The sequence below is a fragment of the Nicotiana sylvestris genome, chromosome 5, assembly GCF_000393655.2.
Source record: "Nicotiana sylvestris chromosome 5, ASM39365v2, whole genome shotgun sequence".
NCBI lineage: Eukaryota > Viridiplantae > Streptophyta > Magnoliopsida > Solanales > Solanaceae > Nicotiana > Nicotiana sylvestris.
The window spans coordinates 1,241,776-1,264,470 of record NC_091061.1 but is presented as its reverse complement, the minus strand read 5'-3'; the positions used below and the strand labels follow the sequence as shown (position 1 = coordinate 1,264,470).

Genomic DNA, 22,695 nt, shown 5'->3' with positions numbered 1-22,695 from the left:
TTATTTTATGGAGCATGTGAACAACCATTTTTTACTTTTTAAAGTAATTTTAGAAAATCTTTAGCAATTAATCTTAGGTTTTACTGTTGTAATTACTTTTTATGGCTTATATTTCATCTCCATATTTGATTTCTTCCTTGATTATGAGTAGCTAAACCTGTTAGCTAGGGTTGTGACCCAACCCTAGTGTGGGTATTTAATGAGTCTTCTATTTTAGGGCTTATTTGTTTATGGGTTAGTGATATTTAGCTTGGTTCATACTTTAATTGTAGAATTGGTAGTTGCAAACACTGATTCATGCCTCTATGACTTAGGCTCTTCTTGAGAAAGAGAGACTAAGTCTAGGAAATTCAGACTAACAAGGAATTAGGGTGCATTCAAGAGATTGATAGCCTCGATTAAAGGGTTAAACCTAGAGATAGTAATACCTGACTTGAGACAATTTTATTTGTATTGTTTGAACACCCAATTGGTCTTGAGAAAGCCAATTAGGGCAAAGTCACTCAAACTACTGAGAGATATAGAGTGAGTAATTTTGTGTAAAGGTTATACACGACCCCAAATATAACAAACTTGTCTTAAATTTTAGATCTCATTAGATACTCGCCTAGGTGTAAGTCACTTCCCTAGTGCCTTTTATTACTTGAAAAAATCTTTTCAAAAATATTGTACTTAGCTTATTTTCAGCATTCATTAGCATTAAAGTAGAATAGTAACAAACCCAAACATGTTTAGAAATGCAATTAAGAACAACACACGTAGCTAGATTGGATAGAAACCCCATTCCAAACCAATATTAACTCTATGTGGATTCGATCCTGACCTTTCGAGTAAAAGCTGCATCGACCACTCTTGCTATTCTATAGTGTTATAGGGTTGGAGCTGATCAGATACCTCATCTCGGCGTCAACCACAGTTTTACTAATATAATAAATGGGAGATTGCGTACCTTTGTTTTCTCGAACTAGGACTGCACTCACGGCCACGTCAGACACGACCAGATAGACGAGGAGACGCTCACTAGGTTCCGCCTTGGCGAGTAGTGGAGGAGAAGATAAGTATGCCTTTAATTCTTTCAAGGCTTCGATGCATTCAGAGTTCCATTGGAGTCCACTGTCTTTCTTGAGTACGCGGAAAAATTTATGGCATCTATCGGAGGATCTGGAGATGAACCTCGACAGGGTGGTTATGCGGCCGATCAGCTTTTGTACTTGCTTCTTACTAGTCAGCTTCTCCGGTATTCCTTCTATAACTTTGATTTTGTTGGGACTAACCTCGATGCCTTGTTGTGATACCAAGAAATCGAGGAACTTTCCCGAGGTTACTACGAAGGCACATTTTTGGGGGTTCAATTTTATACAATATTGTTTGAGTATGTCGAAGGCCTCTTTTAAGTGGTCGATGTGATCCTCCTTCCTTTTCGACTTGACCAACATGTCGTCGATGTAGACTTTCATTATTTTGCCGAGATGGTCTTTGAACATTCTTGTCACCAACCTCTGATACGTCTCCCCCGCGTTTTTTAGTCCGAAAGGCATCACTCTATAGTAGTACGTTCCCTGATGAGTGATGAAGGTGGTCTTATCCTATTCTTCCTTTTCCATGAGGATCTGGTTATAGCCCGAGTACACGTCTAGGAAGCTAAGAAGCTCGTGCTCGGCCGTTGCATTAATAAGTTGGTCGATATGAGGAAGTGGAAACGAATCTTTTGGACATGCTTTGTTTAGGTTTGTGAAGTCAACGCACATCCACCACTTCTCGTTCTTCTTTTTCACCATGACCTCATTGGTGACCCATTGAGGATATCTTGACTCCCTGATGGAGCCATTTTCCAACAACTTCTCTACCTCTTCGCGAACTGCATCATTTATGGTGGCATTGAATTTCCGCCTGATTTGTCTCACTAGGGGGTAGAATGGGTTGACGTTCAGCTTGTATGTTGCTATCTCCTTCGAGATACCTGGCATGTCTATATTACTTTTTAAAAATTGACGGAATTTACCTGGTTCTTGGAGCTTGTGGCCGATGAAAGCTTTCTTACAGTGGTCATTATCATCGAGTTGGATAGGGAAGAGATCTTCTACGATTAATCCTGTGGCTTCTACGAATTCGAGGTCTTTGATCACATCCTTCTCGTCCTCACTCGACCTCGACCCTGTTGATTGCTATGCTTCTTTAGCTTTACCCTTCAATTGTTGGGTGTGTGCGCAGTCTTGGGCGATGCGGTAGCATTCTCAACAGTGCGTTGTTCTCCTCGAATGCTGAATACCCCCAAAGGGTGGGAAATTTGATGACTTGATATAAGCTGGAGGGGACGGCTTTCATGGCGTGTATCCAAGGTTGACCTATGATGGCTTTGTATGCCGTATCCTAGTCCATGATATGGAACATGGTCTCCAAAGTGATGCCGCCGGCCAGGACGTGCAGCATGATTTCTCTAGATGTTCGCTCAACTGCATTATTAAAACCTATTAGTGTGATGCAGCGTGGCACTATCATATCCTCGAACTTCATTTGTGCGAGAACTCGAGGGTGGATGATGTACATGCCACTCCCATCATCGACAAGGGCGTCATAGTGAGGAAGGTGGTTTGAATGGTTCGAGCTGGGGAAGGTGGTTTGGGTGGTCCCTGGTGCTGTTCACGTCTACGAGCGAAGTTGGCTCTCCCTCGGTCGCTCATCAGCTCTTTCAAGTGCCCTTGGTGAAGCATGTTCACGACCTCTTGTCTCAGGGCAATACAGTCTTCGGTTTTGTGACTCCGTCCTGGTGGAATTTGCAGAGGGCATTTGACTTTCTAGTACTCGGATCGGATCTCATCTTTTGCGACCATTTCACTTTTGGGCCGAGCTTCTCCAGTGCGTAGATTATTTCTGAGAGGGAAACACAGAAATTGTGAGCGGATAATAATGGGGGCATATCTCTCTCACTTCGGTGAGTTCCTGTTCGTGGCCTGGATTGGCCTTCGTCATGGGGAGGGGGCGGCATGAGGGTGCCTCTAACGTAAGGCTGATTTCTTTCCCGATTAGGTCGGGGTCCTGCTAGATCCCTTTTTTGTCTTTTCTCCGGTCCTTTATAGACTCGGCTTGTACTGAAGTTAGCCGTTGGGTTGGCCCATTCAAATCATCTTCGTCGGCTCGAACTTCGGTGTAATAGGCATTGTGTATTTCGTCCCAAGTTTTCGGGGGATATTTAATGAGGCGGCTTAGTAGCTTTCTGGTCGCCCTCGAACCGCTTCTGTTCAACCCGTTTTGGAAGGATGCCACGACCACTCTTTCCGATACATTTGGTAAGGTCATCCTTACTCGGTTAAATCGAGCAAGGAAGTCCCTTAGTCCCTCTCCAGGTGATTGTTTGATAGCAAATATGTCATTTACTCTTGTCTCCGCCTTTTTTGCCCCGCCATGGGCTGTTACGAACTTGTCGCCCATCTCCTCGAATATTTCAATCGAGTGTGAGGGTAGCTGTGAATACTAAGTCAACACGCCCCCGGTGAAGGTTTCGCCGAACTTCTTCAACAAAATGGAGGATACTTGCTCTTTGGCGAGGTTGTTGCCTTTTACTGCGGTGACATAATGAGTTACATGATCTTTAGGGTCCTTTGTGCCATCGTATATTTTCAGGTACAACAGCATTTTGAAAGTTTTGGATATTGCATGTGGTGCAGCTTCGTCGCTATATGGCTGCTCAACAAACCGATCTACTTCCTTTTTTTAGGAGTTTTGGGGTGCACGATATTTTGTCTACCTTTTCTTGATGCTCTTTTGGAGTTTTATGGTACTAATATATCGGCTCCTGTTGCTTTTTGAGCTGAGGGTCTCCTGGAAATAGCCTCTCTACCCTTCGGGGTAGGGGTAATGTCTGCGTACATATTACCCTCCCCAGACCCCACTTGTGGGATTATACTGGGTCGTTGTTGTTGTTGTTGTTGTTGTTGTTGTTGTTTTCTTGATGCTCTTTCATTTGTTTGCGGAGCATTTTGTTCTCGTTCTCCATCTACTCCATTTTCTTCAGAATGGCTGTGAGGGTGTCGTTATCTGCATCACTAACATTGTGAGTAATACCTGTTACGAGGGGGCGTGTTGCTCGTCCGACGCTAATGCAACTTTTGCATCTTCTCTGTTTGGCCTTTGAGCGGGTTTGTCAAGAATGCTGGTCAGCGTGTTTGTCAATCATGCCTTGAGCAACTTCTTCACTACTGGTGGTGCCTCTTCCGTTGCGGACGTAGAGGCCCCTTTTACCGTGTGAGGTTGTGATGCTGCCGTGGGGAAGGGCGAGCTATTGCGCCTGAGAGAGGTATTTGGTGTTACGTCTTCACCCTCTATTTCATCAACTTCGTTGATGGTGTGAAGGAGATTGGTGGTGAGGTTGGCTATTGATTTCCTCTTATCCTCTCTGTTGCCTGCCATGTTAGATTTTTGTACACAAAGAAGTGTAAGGTTTTTTCACTTGTTTTTTTTTCTCTAGAAGAAACTAAAATTTTAACTAGAAAATCCCCACAGACGCTGCCAAATTTTTTGACCAAAAAGTATGAAACTCTTTGTTAAACTAATTAAATAAATGGATAAAGGATTAATCCTAGTTAATCATAATAACCCTAGATCCAAAATTGGTTTTATGTGGATAATGTGGGACCATGTTGAAGTGGATTAAATGCAATATGCAATAAGTGTTCTGTTATTAATGGGATGAGAATAAGTAATAAATAACAATAAATGACACTAAATATAAATAAGGAGGAATATTCACTCAATAATGAAAAAGGTGAATGATTCTTTCTTCTGACAATGATGAATGGTAAGAATACGAGAAAATATTATACACTTTTTCGGATTTGGTAGAAATGACAATGGATAGAACATAAAGATCGAATCTCTCTCAGAAAGGTATTCTTTATATTTATCTAGAGAGCTTACTTTCCAAAAGTGTTCTTATCAAATAAAATCTTACATGCCTTTTTCCTTATCTCTCCTACTATTTATATAGGATATTCCCAAAGAACCCTATAAGGTACAACAGATTCTCTTTGAAAGTTCCAAAGGTATACTAGCCGTTATTTCTCTCCATGCTACTCGACCTCGACCCTGATGAGCCACTCAACGGCTTGTTCTTGTCGACCACTGATCGACCTCGACCAAATTGCCCATGATAAGTTACAATTCTCATGATAATCGCCTCCTCGTGCTGAATTTCCTCGGTCGAATTTTGACCCATATAGTTACAACAACAACAACAACAACAACAACAACAACAACAACAACAACAACAATAAACCCAATAGTTTCTCATAAGTGGAGTTTAGGGAGAGTAAAATGTACACAGCCTTACCCTTACCCTTGGAAGGATAGAGAGGTTGTTTCCGATAGACCCTCGGGTAGAGAACGCTAAAAGAGAAAAAATAATTACAACAAGTAGGAATAACAACAAGATAAAATAAGATCGAATCCAAGAATGCAGTTAAACTATGTGTAGTAATAGTTTTAAATCTCTTTAATTTAGTTCAAACTACGACTTTCACCGCTAAACTTAGTTAACTAGATCAAAGTATAAATGTATAATAGCGTTAATCCTAGTGAAAACTTTAATTAACACATTACTTTGTGCACTCGTATGATAAAATGTGTTGTATTATATATATTTTTATATCAATTTGATAAATTTATATTATATCTTCACATATTTTTATTACTAAATCATACTAATTAAATAATTTAGTCATTAATACTATGATTTGACGTAAATAACAAGTGTGGATAAATATATACGTATACAGTCAAATTTCTATATAATAGCTTTAATTGTTCCGAATTTTTTTGGCTACTATAATTAGTGTTGTTATTAAAAGCATATATTATAATATAATATAATATTCGGTTCCGAGACTCGCCGTGCCCTATTACTACAGGGAGGTCTTTGTGCCGTCGTAATCCAACACTTATCCCCCACATGCCTACACGGCTCTCCAATTCAAATCCGAAATTTAAGAAATTTTGTAATTTCAAAATCTTAGTTCAAAACCCACACCTGAGACTTTCCAGAGACTCTTCTTCTCCATATCTATCCTAATCTTCAACTCTATAATCTAAAATGGAAAATCTCATAGCATTAGTTAACAGATTACAAAGAGCTTGCACGGCACTCGGAGATCATGGCGAAGAGAGTTCATTGCCCACTCTTTGGGATGCTTTGCCTTCTATCGCCGTTGTCGGTGGACAGGTTTCACAATATCTCTTAATTTCTATTTTCATATTCTGTTTCGTTTAACAAATCAGTTGCGGCTTTTTTCGTGTGAATCTGAAGCTGTTAGCTGGCGATTGGACGTTTTGAACGTTATTAAGTATTTTAAATATTCGTTCGTGTTTAGTGAGCTTGAATTTGTTAGTTTGCGTGTTCATTGATGTCAGATCTGCGCTTTATTGTTTTGGTACTTTAAGTTCCTACTTTCTGATTTTGTAGGTAACTCAATTTAATAAGCTCTGATTGATAATCTAGAATGAATGTTAAGTAATCTGCTATAATAGGTTAAATTACACTTATGATGTAAAAATTTAGTATTGTCGGTGTATATCGCTTAAATCCTTTCTATTTAAGTTTTTTACACTGTTAGTGTAAAACATATTACACTATAAGTGCATGTAACTTAAAAGTACTGGTTCCCCTTTTGGTCATTTGCTTGCTATATTTTACCTGAAAGTTTTGTTGTGAGATAATATCTCCGGTTCTTGATTACTTGCGTAAGCTTGATGCCTTGATCCGATAGCATTAGTCCTGAAGTGATCATCTAAGTAGGTTTACATTCACTAATTACGAGTTTAAGTTCTATGCCTGGCACTATAAACAATATATATAAAAAAACTACGCAATCAGGTTATATAAAGGGTAGTTGCAAGTTACTATATTTAATGTAGCATTGATTGGTAATCTTTAAGATATGGTATGGAACCTATTTAGCAGGTTAAATTGCATTGCTGCTGGTGTAAAAAATTAATTACACTGTCAATGCATGTAACTTTTCATTTTATGTGATGATATTTAACTGGATATTTATTTGACTTATAAATTATAGTAGTGGTAGTGGAAAAGCATTTGAGAATTTGGTTTGACAGAAGAAGCATCATGTTAAAAGTTTAAAAATTGAATAGTTTGACGAATTTGAATTCCTGAAAGTTGTGAATGCTATATAGAAATAAAATTGTGTTAACATTCTGGAATGTCAAAAAAGTGATTCGGATATATACGTTATTTGAATCATTCACAGCCAAGTTTTTTCTAGCTTTATTTGGTTAAAGACTTTGAGAATTTTGGTTCATGTCAGGCACATGTTAAGCGGCATTTTGGTACCACAGTCTGTTTATTGAAATGTAGAAGCTGAATGTAGTGTTGCTGTATGGCCTGTCATATTGAAGAAGTTTTCTGAGCTGCTTGACATCAATACTATAAACGTGCTGTTCCATAGATCGATCTCTTTCTGAGTGTGCTTATCCATGTAAATATTCAATAATTGGTATGGAAAATGTATGTCTAGGTTTGAGAGTGAATAACCTGGTGCCTGTAGGCTCAACTAGAACTTGGGTGCATGCTAATTAGTTTTCTAGTCGTGGTGTCCATGACCTGTATCATGTATCATGTGTCTTCTCTGTGATAATCTGTCTTATATTCTATGCTTAATGTCTTCCAGTAACTTTGGGTCATTGTTGTTGTAATGTCTTCCAGTAACTATTGATTCCGTAGATGTGTAGGCTTATTTTGCATATATGTTGCTTAACTCCATCTTTTGGATGACTTGTAGAGTTCTGGGAAGTCTTCAGTGCTTGAGAGTGTTGTTGGAAAGGATTTTTTGCCTCGTGGATCAGGTAAATAATTCAATCAATTGGAATCTAGATGAAAAACATTATTAATATCAGATTACTCACATATCACGTACAGGAATCGTCACCCGTCGCCCCCTGGTCCTACAGCTTCATCGGCTAGATGAAGGTAGAGAATATGCAGAATTTGGACACCTTCCAAGGAAGAGGTTTACTGATTTTGGTGAGTCTTTGGACAAGTAATACTACTGTATTGTTTGCATCTTCTGCATGTAGCACCTATCTTTGTGTGTTCTGTTGTCATTGTCTTCTGGGACTTCATTAGTCAACTTTTTCCTTGACATTTGTTCACTTTGATCCGTTGTTCTTTTGGCTTCTAAGTCGTATATGTCTCTTTCAGCTGCTGTCAGGAAGGAGATTGCTGATGAGACTGATCGAGAGACAGGCCGCAGCAAACAGATTTCTAGTGTGCCAATTTATCTCAGTATATATTCTCCTAATGGTACGGAGAGCTTTCCATTCTCTATCTGTGCGATTCAATTGCCTGTAATGGTATATTTTTAAGTCCATTTGATGTTGTTGGTGATTTTTGTTTTTTCACTTTTGTTTTTTAGACAAAGGTTGTTGATGGTGTAAATGTTTTAAGTAAGCATGACATTGAAATTTGTAGGATGAGGTTGAATTTGATTAAGAAAATGTTGATACCTATTTAATTAATTAAGTCTGGTGTTAAATGTTTCTCCCACAATTAATGCATTCAGGTGCTAGCAACTATGAAACTGTTGCATCTGATAACTGTCTGGACAATTGCTTTTAAATCACATATAGTGGATAGTTTGCTGGTGAATTCATTTGTCGTGTATACTTTACTATTACCAATATTTCTTTTTCAGTTATTCATTCACTCGTCAAGTGTTTTTGACAATTCTTTTCCTGTTAGGCTTAGACTTCTAATTTTTTATGTGCCTGAGTTGCGGCGTTTTTGTAACAGCAAATCACCAATACATTGTATAATTACTCCAAATAGTCTGAGAATACATTGTTTACTCATTCCATTCTAATTTGGGTGCATGCCTTGACATTTGCTACTCCATCTACTTATCTTGGATTTTTGTAATGACAGTTGTGAACTTGACTCTGATTGATCTTCCTGGACTTACAAAAGTGGCAGTTGGTGAGTATAATTTTTTTTGTTCATTTGGGTCGTAATCATTTAATTTCATAGGAACTGTTGAATCCAATGGGTTCAAGTGCAGCAAAATGTATATCGAGGATTCATAGAACGGACCTGAACTTGTCTGGATTGATGCCTAGCTTTTGTTCCCAAAACAAAAACTGTTGCTGAATTGAAATACTGTCCGTTGAATTTATGTAGAGGGACAGTCTGACAGCATTGTGCAGGATATTGAAAACATGGTTCGGTCTTATATTGAGAAGGTCAGTTATACTTGTCTTCTTTCCACAAGTAAATGTTCCAATATATCATGTTAACGTTTTGGAAAACAATAATACTACAGTTCTCTAGTATTTCAGTAGTTTGCTTAGCTATGCTTTTCTATAATATATTGGGAAACATCTAAAATTGTTTTTAAAGATCTCAATTTACTCTTCATACTTGTGAAAGTCATTACTCATTACCTTCTGTTTCTTGGCATTGCAGCCAAATTGTATTATTCTTGCAGTTTCTCCTGCCAATCAAGATCTCGCAACATCGGACGCAATCAAGGTTTCTCGTGAAGTAGACCCAAAAGGTCAGTGTTTGGGAATTTTCTCCTTGTCATGTTCCATCCCTCTAGATGTGTTAATGGACGTGTTTTTTAATTGGTGGGAAGTAGTTGGATCTAGTTATTGTAGCTGGTTTAGTTAATTACTGATAGGCAAATTATACATGTGAACAAAAGCTGGTGCGTGCATTATGAACCTTTAATAAGTCGGGATGCTTGATAGTGTACTTTTGATCAAAATTTCCTTTCCTTCCACAGACTGATACTGTTTTTGCAACCCCACGAGTTTCTTGTGCACTTATTCAATTACTAGGTTCCGAATTGTAAGATCCCTTCTTAAAGCTCCAAGCACTAGTCCTAAGTAGTAGTCAGGAGTGTTCATATTTTGCAATTAAACACCTGTGCGAGTTGTTCAATGTTGTCCACATCCTCCGTTGGGATGATCTTGCACTTCTTTAGGTTGATTTTCAGCCCTGAACTACTAGAGACATGCCTTGAAGCCCTTCAAGAAATCTGCTATGTCCTCTTTGTTCATCATCTTACTCAGTGCTTCCATTACCAATATAAATAGCATAGGAATTAAAAGATCCCTCGTCTCTGGGTCCTAGAGCTTTGGAAAAAACACATGGGCTTTAATTGATGAGAACCGACAACTTTAGTGCAGAAATGCAAAACTTTATCCATCTTCTCTACCTTTCTCCGAAATCTATCTTTAGCATCACAAATCCAAGAAGTTCCAATTCACGTGGTCGTAAGTATTTTCTAGATCCAACTAGCATTCTGGAAGCCACCACCTCATTTTCTACCAATGTCGCATCTAGAATTTGTCTGCCCTCCAGAAACACAAACGCATTCTAAGAGTGAAGCATTTTATAATCAAGACCTTCTTTAGTCTATTTGGGACCACCTTAGAACTGATCTTGTTGTTGATTCCTGCTAGACTAAGGCCTCATTTGTTTTTTTAAGATTAAGACGTCAGAATGTGAATACACATTTGAATATTAAGATGTGTATGATTCTGAATACTAAATGATTAAGACTTTTTAGATTTTTAACATCTAAATGTATAGAATTTATCTTTATTTGAAAATTTAAAAACATAAAATTCACATGAAATACTATTTAATTTAATATTCTATCAATAAAATATATAGTTTTTAAAAATATGGTAGTTGCTGATGGTGATGACTAACGTGGTGCTTGTGAATGCCGACTAGAGGCAGTGATTGGTGGTAATTTTGGTTGATGATGGTGGTTCAGGGTAGTAGCTAGAGGTGATTGGTAGTGCTGGTGGTGAGTGGCGATAGTTAATAATGGCGGGTGGTGGCGGTAGTTGTGATTGAGGAAGGTGGTGGTAGTTTATAATGATGGGCAGTGCCAACTATGTTTATTGATGGTAATGGGGTGGTTAGGTGTGGTAGTTGAGGTGGATGAGTGTTGGTTGTGGTTGAGAATGATGGTGGTGGAAGTGGCGGGGATGGTGAGTGGTGGTAGTCGATAATGGTGGCGACTATGATTGAGAATGATGGTGGTGGTAGTGGTTGAGTATGGTGGTGATGGGTGGTATGGCGGTAGTTGATAATTATAGGAGGTGGCGGCAGCTAATAATGAATATGGAAGATAGCATCTTAATGAAATTAGTCTCTGTTATATATCTTAATCATACATACCTATAACTTGTTTAGACCTATTAAGTGGTTGTGAAGTAAAAAAAACACACACTTAAGATCTGAATAATTAAGATTCAAACTTTAAAAACAAACGCACTTAATGCCAGAAATCTGAATGATTAAGATTCAGACTTCCATTAAGTGCAAACAAATGAGGCCAAATAGGTCTATATTCCTTAATATTTGAGGCTCCCTCCTCTTTTTGGGTGATGCAATGAAAGATGCATTGAGGCTCGTCTCAAACTTTCCTGATTCATGGAATGAGGTAGTTGTCTCCATGTTGTCTTCCTTCACAACACCTCAATATTGCTGGAAAAAGATTTGAGTGAAGTTCTCTGGCCACAATGCTTTATCTCCTGCACTCCGGTGTCTTCCTCACCTCCTCGCCTATTCTACTCCACAACCACTCTTTCATTTTTTCTCCTATCTGGTTAAACTCTATCCCTCCTAAATTTAGTGTCTATTCCTCCTCTTCTTTGTCACTTGGGAATAAAAACACACAACGGTCCGCCTTGACCTCTTCCTCATCTTCATAAATCATTCCCCCCCACTTCTATTGAATCCACTAAGTTCTTTCTCCTTTAGCTGTGGCCATCCTATAAAAGAACAATTTATTGGATCCTCCTCTTTTAACCAGAGGGCTTTAGTTATTTGTTTTCCGCTAGTCTCCCGAGCTATTGCAAAATTGCTAAATCCTCTTTCACCTCCTCTTTTCTCATTTTGCTCCCTCGTTTAGCTTTCTTTTCCCCTTCATTTTTTCTGGATCTCCCACTTCGTTCATGAACTCCCTTATCTTAACCTCCATCCTTCCAAGGACGTCCGTATTCTGCAACTTCTTGTTTTTACAGTATCTTCTTAGCCAAGCTAATATACTTTATCTAAAACAAAACTCTGAACATATTCTACTTTATTTATGAATGCAATTTTAACCCTAGGTTTATTGACTATGAATCTATCATTAACTCATACAATTTTTATATCTTCTTTCATGTATTTCTTTCTACAGCAAATTGAAGTTTCTTATCCGACATCTGTTTGTGTTTGACTTGCCAATGCTCACACTCTTCAATGTGAAGAGGAGTTAAGAAACCTAGTACAGCATAGACCTTTCAAACAGCATGCGTCTCGTATTTTTACTTATCTTGTTTGCGGTGTCAAAACTCTAATTTTGGAAGCCCTAAAAGTTTTTCTAGTTTGTCCAGTGCATTTTTCCTTTTCTTTGATGGTAAAATTTTCTTTTTCTAGTTTGTCCAGTGCATTTTTCCTTTTCTTTGATGATAAAATTTTCTTACTTATCGAAATAGAAAGAGAAAGAAAAAAGAAAGTGAGAAAGACCATTGCTGTTTTCTTAATTACCACAGTCGTTCTAGTGAAGTCTAGTAAGACGTGTTTTTCTTTTAAGCTTGCACAGTCTTTATTCAAGTATTCTTTACCTTTTACTTGTCATTTTGCAAACTTCTTGTTGTTGTGGAATCATCGATTCAGTTATCTTGCATAATTCAGCAAACTGTTGGTTCTTGCACTCACTTATGATCATTTTTAATTGAGCAAATAGTGTAATTTAAGTTTTATGTAGGTTCAAGTTCTCATTTGCTCTCTTCTGACTGTTCTCGTCTTTTCCTTGTGTGGTAATGTGGTAGCTCGATGTTAGTTTGACAATAGTTCATTCTCGGTCAAGAATATGTATGCTCATATCAAGAGTAATGTCATCTTTTAACACTCTTTTGACTCGGTATCTGGCCACTTGTATCAGGAGAAAGAACATTTGGAGTTCTGACCAAGATTGATCTGATGGATAAGGGTACCAATGCTGTTGAGGTAAGCTTTTATTTGGTTAATAATAGCTACTGCTATTTGTTGTAACAGGTATATCACTTAAATGTAGCTTAATTGAGCATATATGAGTATAGGCTCCTCCTATATTTTGGTATCCTTTAAACAAAGCTAGAGACGAGTTGCTTTTAGTCCTTTTTTTACCCCTTTGGGTCTCAAATTTATATCATAAGATGGTATTTTAGATGTTTTAGGGAACTTCTACATACATGTAGCTATTTTTGAGTCACGCCATTAATTGTAATCCCTTCAATTTATGTGGCAGTGTCTGACTTGAGACGGAGTTTAAGAAAGAACGACTTTTGGAGCTTGTAGTTTTAAACTTCTTTGTTGCATTTATGTGGCTGTGAAAGCATGTTATTAAAAGGTAAAATGGAAATTTAAAATTAAATTGTTTCCACATATATAAAGGTGCCCATTTATATTGAACGGACTGATAAGGAAATAGTGTCGCACAAAATGTAAAAGAGGGATTAGTTGCATGGTAAAGATGGTTTAGTATCTTAGTATAATGAAAAATATCAAAGCTTTCATGATGAGATAAGGGACCTATCCATTTAATCTTTTTTTTGATACATTTATTTCGGTAGTGTTTCCCAACATTTTCTAGTTTTTGGAGAACTTATCTAACTTGAGTCTAATTGGGTTAAGGTGATCATGTTTTCTAATTCTAGCATGATGAAGCCGAAATATTTTGTTGTTTTCCGTTTGTGGTTATTGTTATTGTAGTATCTAAGTGAACAAATTTTCTCGTATTGGGTGAATAGCTATCTGAACAGATCTGGTGATTACACATTATGATACAATTTGAGTGTGCTTATTTTAAGAAAATAAATTAAGGCAATACGCAGGACATGATATTGAGGAGGAATGTTTTGACTTTGCCGATCACTCTACTAGAGTATTCTTCTTTTAAATCATATTATCATTCTAAATCATATTCTTGGATTTCCAGATCTTGGAAGGAAAAGCATATAAGCTACAGTTTCCCTGGATTGGTGTTGTCAATCGTTCACAAGCTGATATAAACAAAAATGTGGATATGATTGCTGCTAGGCGTAGGGAGAGAGAGTACTTTTCTAGTACCCCCGAGTACAAGCATCTTGCTCACAGGATGGGTTCAGAACATCTTGGGAAAGTTCTGTCAAAAGTATGTTGTATTCTTGCTTATTGAATCTGTATTCCAGGTTTTGGTGCCCATGCAGAAGATTTCTTTTTTAATTTTTTGTTAGAGCATTTTTAATCTAATTTCACTTTTCTGTCTCCATAGAAAAATTCATCTTGGTGCTCTAATGAAGCCTTTAAGGACTTTATACTTTTCCTGTTTGATATAGTTATGGTTTATGCTGGACACTAAATGCTTTTCTTTGATTCTGTCTACATTTTTAGCATTTGGAGACTGTTATCAAGTCTCGGATTCCAGGCCTTCAGTCTCTTATCAACAAAACTATAATTGAACTAGAAACTGAGTTGAGCAGTCTTGGAAAGCCCATTGCCACGGATGCGGGAGTAAGTACCCTATTTAAACCTATACCTTTATGTTGAATAGGTTACAAAATCCTGTGAGGCGATTTTACTTCTCTAGATAGAGTTAATTGATTCTCTACATTTTTTCTACCTTAGTTTGTAGAATACCAGTGCTTTTGTTGTTTTTGTTAGTGTGAATCATATGTCACATCCTTGTTTTTGCATGTTCTGTTGCAGGGAAAATTGTACATGATAATGGAAATCTGTCGTAGTTTTGACGGAAATTTCAAAGAACATCTTGATGGAGTGTAAGTGTTCCATGTTTATGTTTTGTTACGATATATGAGTATACTGTACTTTTATGTGGTCTAAGCTTGTTTTGATGATGTCTGAATATCACAGTCGACCCGGAGGAGATAAAATATATTACGTCTTTGATAATCAGCTCCCAGCTGCATTGAAAAGATTGCAATTTGACAAGCAACTTTCAATGGACAATGTAAGGAAACTTATAACTGAAGCTGATGGATATCAACCACATTTGATAGCTCCTGAACAAGGTTATCGTCGTCTCATTGAATCTTCCGTAATCTCTATTAAGGGTCCTGCTGAAGCAGCTGTTGATGCGGTATGAATTTTCACCCCCTGTTGTACGTACCCAAAATATCCTATCAATAATGGTTTCAGCTTGCATTATTATCTTTTCTGAGTGCATTAGATGTCCCCTTTTCTTCAGCCATTGCTTCTTCTTTGCCCCTTTTTGGGCATTCCCGTCTAGTATTAGAGAAACTTAAATTATTGAGAGTTGGATTGAAACAGGTCCAAATGGAGCAAGCTGGATAATGAGGATTCATATAGTGGACCCAACTAGACTCAGATTGGGGCATTCCCCATCCTTTGTGTCTATGTCTGACCCTATCAGATTGTTCCTCCCTGTCAATTTGTCCTACAAATCTGTTAATTCCCTATGAAAAAACAAAAAAAGTTGTGAAAGAAATCTATATTTAATTTTGTGGATTCATTTCTTAAAATTTGATCAGCTAATCTGTCTATTCTGAATGTAGTTAGATGCTTATTGTCTGAAGTATTTTCTGCTTATAATAGGTGGTTTTTCTTTGTTATTCTGGGGAAAAATCTTGAACAGTGGAGCAAACAAGTTGCTGAGTACTAAATTATTTCCTTTGTGATGATTGCAGGTTCATGCGATACTGAAGGAACTGATTCACAAGGCAATTAGTGAGACCGCGGCAAGTTCCCTTCTTTTTCTAATTACTATTCTGAGCTTATGATACATAAATTGCTGTGAACGTCTCATTATAATAATTATTTTGGTGTATTAAAGGGTCCAACAACTGGACACTCTTCTATGTGCAGGAGCTAAAGCAGTATCCCTCCCTACGAGTAGAGGTCAGCAATGCAGCAATTGAATCATTAGAAAGTATGAGGGATGAAAGCAAAAGAGCAACTCTTCAGCTGGTTGAAATGGAGTGTAGTTACCTGACAGTAGATTTCTTCCGGAAGCTTCCTCAAGATATAGAGAAGGGAGGGAATCCAACACATTCTATTTTTGACCGCTATAATGATTCCTATCTTCGAAGGATAGGTGAGTTGTGAATTAGCATTTTCCTCCTAATTCCTTGAAGTAAAATGCATATAAATTTATTTGCAATTACTTGTAAAATAGTCCTGTAATGATCTTTTTCCTGGTAAACTTTTTGTGGGGTTATCGTCTAACTGCCTCTTATGAACAGGGTCAAATGTCTTGTCTTATGTCAATATGGTTTGTACTAGTTTGAGGAATTCTATTCCAAAGTCTGTTGTTCATTGTCAAGTACGGGAGGCCAAACGCAGCTTGCTTGATCATTTCTTCGCTGATTTAGGCAAGAAAGAGGTGAGAATCGGCCTCATTTCTTCAGCTAACTGAAACTCTTCTTCAGTATGGGGGTAGGAGAGGAGTGTAGCAATGATATGACTTACATGGAAAGTAATGTTCACCCCCCCCCCCCTTTTTCTTTTTGCAGGGAAAACAGTGTTAGCGGAAACGTAAAAGAAAGAACACAAGATTTAACGTGGTTCGGATCAAAATAATCCTACGTCCACCAGAGAACAATTGCCCTTTTAATATTAACAAAGGAAGGGGAGATTTCCCAATTACACTTAAGAGAATTTCTCTCTTAACTCTCTACTCACTACAATGTATTGTATTATTTTGGGATGATTTCTACAAGTGAAGGAGTGCATCTATTTATAGAGGTAAAGACCTCCTCTTGATGTCATTGCTGACATCAAACTACCTCCTCTTGATGTCATGGGTGACATCAAAGGAGGAAGCTTCCTCCTAGCATCCACACCAACTCTTTCCACCAACTCTTCCAATTGGCATGCCATTGTTGACTAAACATAAACCAACATTTTCAGCATGCCATTGTTAACTAAACATAAACCAACATTTTCAATCTCCACCTTGGTTTGCGTTTCGAGCGTGTGAACAACTCTGGCCAAAACTTCTAAGCTTACTGGGCAACCCCGTTGTAAGAAACAAGAAGAATCAAACCATTGTTGAACATACCACCTCCACCTAGCAACTGTTCTCTTCGGAGTTGCATCAGTTGATGCACACCCCCGCCAAGTCCTTGCAGTGTGCAAACTTAGCGAGCGGGACTATCTTGGTCAACATGTCTGCAGCATTATCGTCTGTGATAACCTTCACGACCTTGATAGTTCCCTCATCAATAACATCTCGAATAAAATGAAATCTGACATCAATGTGTTTAGTGCGCTCATGAAATCTCTGATTTTTCATTAGATGAATAGCACTCTGACTATCACATCTAAGAGTTGATTCCAGCTGAACCAAACTCAATTCCGCTACTAAACTTTTCAACCAGATAGCTTCCTTTACCGCCTCCGCTGCTGCCATGTATTCTGCTTCTGTCGTAGACAAAGCGACAATCGACTGCAAAGTCGACTTCCAACTGACGGCACTGCCAACGAGGGTAAAGATGTATCCAGTTATGGACCTTCTTCTGTCAAGATCTCCTGCATAGTCAGAATCCACATAACCGAGAATTGAAATACCTGTACCACTTTTTCGAAAGGTAAGACCAACACTAGAAGCTCCTTTGAGATATCTCAATATCCACTTGACAGCTTCCCAATGCCTCTTTCCTGGGTTGGACATGTATCTACTTACCACACTTACAGATTGAGCAATATCTGGACGTGTGCATACCATAGCATACATAATACTACCAACTGCACTGGCATAAGGAATCTTTGACATATGCTCCACCTCATCCTCGGACTGAGGCATTTGTGACTCTGAAAGTTTAAAATGAGGAGCTAATGGTGTACTTACAGGCTTGCACGTTTGCATATTGAATCTTTCGAGAACCCTTTCAATATACCTCTTCTGAGAAAGATGTACAACATCGTCTTCTCTTGAAATCTCCATACCAAGGATTTTCTTTGCAGCTCCTAAATCCTTCATGTCAAATTCCTTACTCAATAGTTTCTTCAAAGCATTTATCTCTGTAATGTTGTTAGCAGCAATAAGCATATCATCAACATACAACAGTAAATAAATCATTGAGTTACCAGACATCTTCTTGTGATACACACAACTATCAAATGCACTCCTTGAGAATTCATGTGTAGTCATGAATGCATCAAACCTCTTGTACCACTGTCTAGGGGATTGCTTCAAACCATACAAAGACTTCTTTAGTTGGCATACGTGATCTTCTTTTCCCTCAGCTAGGAAACCTTCAGGTTGATCCATATAGATTGTCTCTTCTAGATCACCGTGTAAGAAAGCAGTTTTGACATCAAGCTGTTGAAGCTCCAAGTCAAATTGTGCAACCAATGCTAGTAGCACGCGAATTGAGCTATGCTTCACGACCGGAGAGAAAATCTCATTGTAGTCAATTCCCTCCTTTTGGCTGAAACCTTTTGCAACCAATCTCGCCTTGAACCTAGCATCTTCCACTTCAGGAATTCCCTCTTTCTTTCGGTAGACCCACTTGCATCCAACTGTCCTCTTCCCCTTTTGTCTTTTCACTAAGACCCATGTCTGATTCTTGTGAAGAGACTCCATCTCTTCAGTCATGGCTAACCGCCATTGTGCGGCATCCTTGCAAGAAGTTGCTTCAATATACGAGGAGGGCTCCAGATCTTTAATCTCTTCTTGTGCAGCTACGAACGCATATGCAATCAAGTTTGCTTGATTTATAAGGCGTTCCGGTTCTCGTGTCTGCCTCTTCTCCCTCCCCTTCGCAATTGTGTATGGTTCATTGACAGCAAGTTCTTCAACGCCTACATCTTCTGACTCATCTTTAACCTGAGTCTCTTGATCCTTTTCCTTGGCAAGCTCCACCGGAAGCTCCACCTGCTCGTTGTTCTTGTTTCCTGAAAACTCCACGGAAACTTTACGGGGATCAAGTATAGAGGATTCATCGAAGGTGACATCTCTACTAACTATAAATTTGAGTAAAGACAAACACCAAAGTTTGTACCCTTTTACTCCATCCACATACCCTACGAATATGGCCTTCTTAGCCCTTGGTTCAAGCTTTCCTTCATTAACGTGATAATAAGCTGGACACCCAAATACTCGTAAGTATGAATAGTTAGAGGGTTCACCTGACCATACCTCATTCGGAGTCTTAAAGTCAATTGCCGATGCTGGAGATCGATTGACAATATGAGCAGCAGTGTGAACTGCTTCAGCCCAAAATACTTTGGACATTTTGGCTTGTAGGAGCATACAACGAGCCTTTTCAAGAAGAGTTCTGTTCATTCTCTCGGCAACTCCATTCTGCTGTGGGGTATGCCTGACAGTCCTATGTCTTGAGATCCCATGAACCTTGCAGAATTCATTAAACTCTTCATTGCAAAACTCCAAGCCATTGTCTGTGCGAAGATACTTGATTTTCCGCTCCATTTGATTTTCAACCAAAATCTTCCACTCTTTAAATGCGCCCTTCGATGGAAGTTTAGAAGGACCCCATAAATCTGAATGGATGTAGTCTAGCACTCCTCTTGTCTTGTGTTTGCCAGTGCTGAAGCTGACCTTCTTCTGCTTCCCTAGAACGCAGTGCTCACAGAAGTCAAGCGTGCTGATCTTCTCACCTTCCAAAAGTTTACGATTGCTCAACATCTCCAGTCCACGTGCGCTCATATGACCCAGTCTCATGTGCCATAGTCTTGCCTTGTCATCATTAGATAACTGCACTGTAGATGCATTTGCAGAGCCAACAATGGTGCTTCCGGCCAATGTGTAAAGGCCGTTCTCCAGCTTGCCTTTCAGCATGACTAAAGAACCTTTAGTCACCTTCATAGTTCCTGCTTCGCTCATGTACCTGTAGCCTTGTTCATCCAGAGTACCCAAGGAGATCAAATTCTTCTTCAGATCAGGAACATGACGGACTTGTGTAATAGTCCTCACGATTCCATCATGGCAGCGAACCCGAACTGAGCCAATGCCAACTATTGCACAAGTTGCATTATTGCCCATTACTACGGTTCCTCCACTTTTCTCGTAGCTGCTAAACCAGTCTTTTCGGAACGTCATATGCAGAGTACAAGCAGAGTCTAACACCCATTTGTTTTCATAACTACTATTATTATTACACGATGTTGTTAGTACATAATCATTATCAAAATTATGTACCTGTTCAACTGTAGATGCACTCGCCTTTTCCTTGGACTTTGACATTGGGCAATCTCGTTCAAAGTGCCCCTTCTTGCCACAACCCCAACACTCTGTATTCTTCTTGTTCACACGAGACTTTGATCTGTGCTTTGATTTGGTCTTTCCCTGTTGGCTAGTCCGGCCTCTTACAAAGAGGCCACTTGCCTGGTCATCTCTATCTCCTTCAATGTGCCTCCGCACATCACTAGAGTTAAGTGCCTGCCGCACTTGCTCAAGCTTGATAGGCTCCTTGCTATACATCATTGAATTCTCAATATCACGATATCCTGAAGTCAATGAAAATAGCAAAGCACATGCAAGCGTCTCCTCCTCCCTTTTAATTCCTGCAATCTGTAAGTCCATGACAAGTTTATTAAACGCATCTAAATGATCTTGTAACGAAGTACCTGACCCCATCTTAAATGTGTGAAGACGCCGTTGTAACAACATTCTTGTTGTCACTGATCGGTCTTGGTATAGCCCTTCTAGCTTTTCCCACAACTGTTTGGCCGTCTCTTCGGTACCCGTACTCACTTCACAAAGCACGTTAGGTGCAAGGGATAGTTGGATTGCACTCAATGCATCCCCTTCAATCTTCTCCTTGTCGGGAGCTGATATATCCGTAGGATACTTTCCGTCAATAGCATGGATTGAACCTTCCCTCCGCAGTAACGCCATCATCTGGATCTTCCAGATATTGAAGTTGTTGCGTCCATTGAATCTATCAATTTCAAACTTCATGGAACTCATATTTGCTTGTTCTTTCTCCTTGGATCGTTAAAGAATCCTGTCGCTCTGATACCAATTGTTAGCGGAAACGTAAAAGAAAGAACACAAGATTTAACGTGGTTCGGATCAAAATAATCCTACGTCCACCAGAGAACAATTGCCCTTTTAATATTAACAAAGGAAGGGGAGATTTCCCAATTACACTTAAGAGAATTTCTCTCTTAACTCTCTACTCACTACAATGTATTGTATTATTTTGGGATGATTTCTACAAGTGAAGGAGTGCATCTATTTATAGAGGTAAAGACCTCCTCTTGATGTCATTGCTGACATCAAACTACCTCCTCTTGATGTCATGGGTGACATCAAAGGAGGAAGCTTCCTCCTAGCATCCACACCAACTCTTTCCACCAACTCTTCCAATTGGCATGCCATTGTTGACTAAACATAAACCAACATTTTCAGCATGCCATTGTTAACTAAACATAAACCAACATTTTCAAACAGCTGGGTACTTTGTTGGACGAGGATCCCTCAATTATGAAGCGCCGCCTCTCTCTGGCGAAGAGACTTGAGTTGTACAGATCTGCTCAAGCTGAGATTGATTCAGTTGCATGGTCTAAATAAACACGACAGAAGCTTCAATTTTTCATCACTTTTTGTTCACCACGATTGGCATGTAGGGATAGTTGGCCTGTGATTCTTTGCCTCGACATGTAATTGTTCTCGTAGTAGTAATTAGTAGTGATTGGGTCAAGGCTACTGCTTGTGTGGCTAGTCTTATTGACGGTACTAAAAGCCAAGTGCATCGACTTGATATTGGTAGTAGATAGAGTACTTCTTGTTGTTTATTAAAGAGTATATATTGAATGTGTACTTTGTCTCGGGGAGAAATTCAAAAATAGCCAGATTTACAACTGGTCGTTCAAAAATAGCCCAGTTTCAAAAGTAATCGAAATTTAGCCACTTTTCATGAAAAGATAAACTTGAGCGAAAACACTATTCAAAACCCGGAAAATATGCCAGTATATTATACTGGAGTTTCAGCATAAGTATGCTTGAACTCTAGCATATTATACTGGAGTTCCAGGATAAGTATGCTGGAACTCCAGCATAAGTACACTAGAACTCCAGCATAATATACTGGAGTTCCAGCAAGTATAATTTCCAGTATAATATACTGGAGTCCGGAGCATCGGTGCTCCAGTCTCTAGTATATTATACTGGAGTCAGCAAAGTATACCGGTCCAGCATAATATGCTGGAGTTCATACACAGGTGCACCAGACTCCAGTATATTATGTTGGATCGGTTTCTGTTGCAGCAAAATAGTGGCTATTTTTTATTGACTTCGTAAATGTTGGCTATTTTTGAATGACCAGTTCGAAAACTGACTATACCGTGCTATTTTTACTTTGTCTTGCCTTCTCATACACAATGAAATTCGGAGCAAGTGCACAGATAACCATTTTTACGGATATTATTTAGGGATTAACCAATAGTTATTTTGTCCTGAAATTTTAAACCAAAAAATCTCAACTTCAGGACAAAATTGGACATTTTTGTCCTTAAAAATTGAAATTCAGAACATATTGACTAATTCCTAAATATCAGCCCTAAGTGGATACCTGGTGTCATTTCTACATGAAATTCATCTTAATTGAAGTGTCATTTTTCAGGATCATTGAGCCTACGATATAGTGAAACATTAGCTAGACCATATACTTACCATTTAAAACATGTATAAGAAAGAAAAAGGTGCAAAAAAAATGAAA

General features: G+C 38.7%; 1 protein-coding gene across 2 annotated transcripts; it reads left to right on the top strand.

Moving 5' to 3' along the window:
- The first annotated feature begins 5,998 nt into the window (after positions 1 to 5,998).
- On the top strand, positions 5,999 to 21,805 carry LOC104227269 (dynamin-related protein 5A). 2 transcript variants are annotated; one of them, XM_070174161.1, is made up of 17 exons: positions 5,999 to 6,214; positions 7,788 to 7,851; positions 7,925 to 8,029; positions 8,207 to 8,308; positions 8,930 to 8,980; positions 9,182 to 9,243; positions 9,467 to 9,557; positions 12,954 to 13,018; positions 13,989 to 14,183; positions 14,423 to 14,542; positions 14,738 to 14,808; positions 14,903 to 15,128; positions 15,697 to 15,747; positions 15,875 to 16,103; positions 16,252 to 16,391; positions 17,496 to 17,504; positions 21,429 to 21,805. In XM_070174161.1, the coding sequence occupies exons 1-17, from the start codon at positions 6,086 to 6,088 to the stop codon at positions 21,546 to 21,548; spliced, it is 1,830 nt and encodes a 609-aa protein (XP_070030262.1). In that variant the 5' UTR covers positions 5,999 to 6,085; the 3' UTR covers positions 21,549 to 21,805. The 2 variants fall into 2 exon arrangements, with proteins under 2 accessions (XP_070030262.1, XP_070030261.1); XM_070174160.1 differs by lacking the exons at positions 17,496 to 17,504; positions 21,429 to 21,805 and adding an exon at positions 16,522 to 16,637.
- The last annotated feature ends 890 nt before the right edge of the window (positions 21,806 to 22,695 follow it).

What these genes read in the sequence shown, in the direction of transcription:
- LOC104227269 (XM_070174161.1), top strand. Translation starts at nt 6,086, where the DNA reads ATGGAAAATCTCATAGCATTAGTTAACAGATTACAAAGAGCTTGCACG. An exon ending in ACTTACAAAAGTGGCAGTTG is followed by an intron (nt 8,981 to 9,181) that starts GTGAGTATAATT and finishes GAATTTATGTAG; the next exon opens with AGGGACAGTCTGACAGCATT. An exon ending in TTGGGAAAGTTCTGTCAAAA is followed by an intron (nt 14,184 to 14,422) that starts GTATGTTGTATT and finishes CTACATTTTTAG; the next exon opens with CATTTGGAGACTGTTATCAA.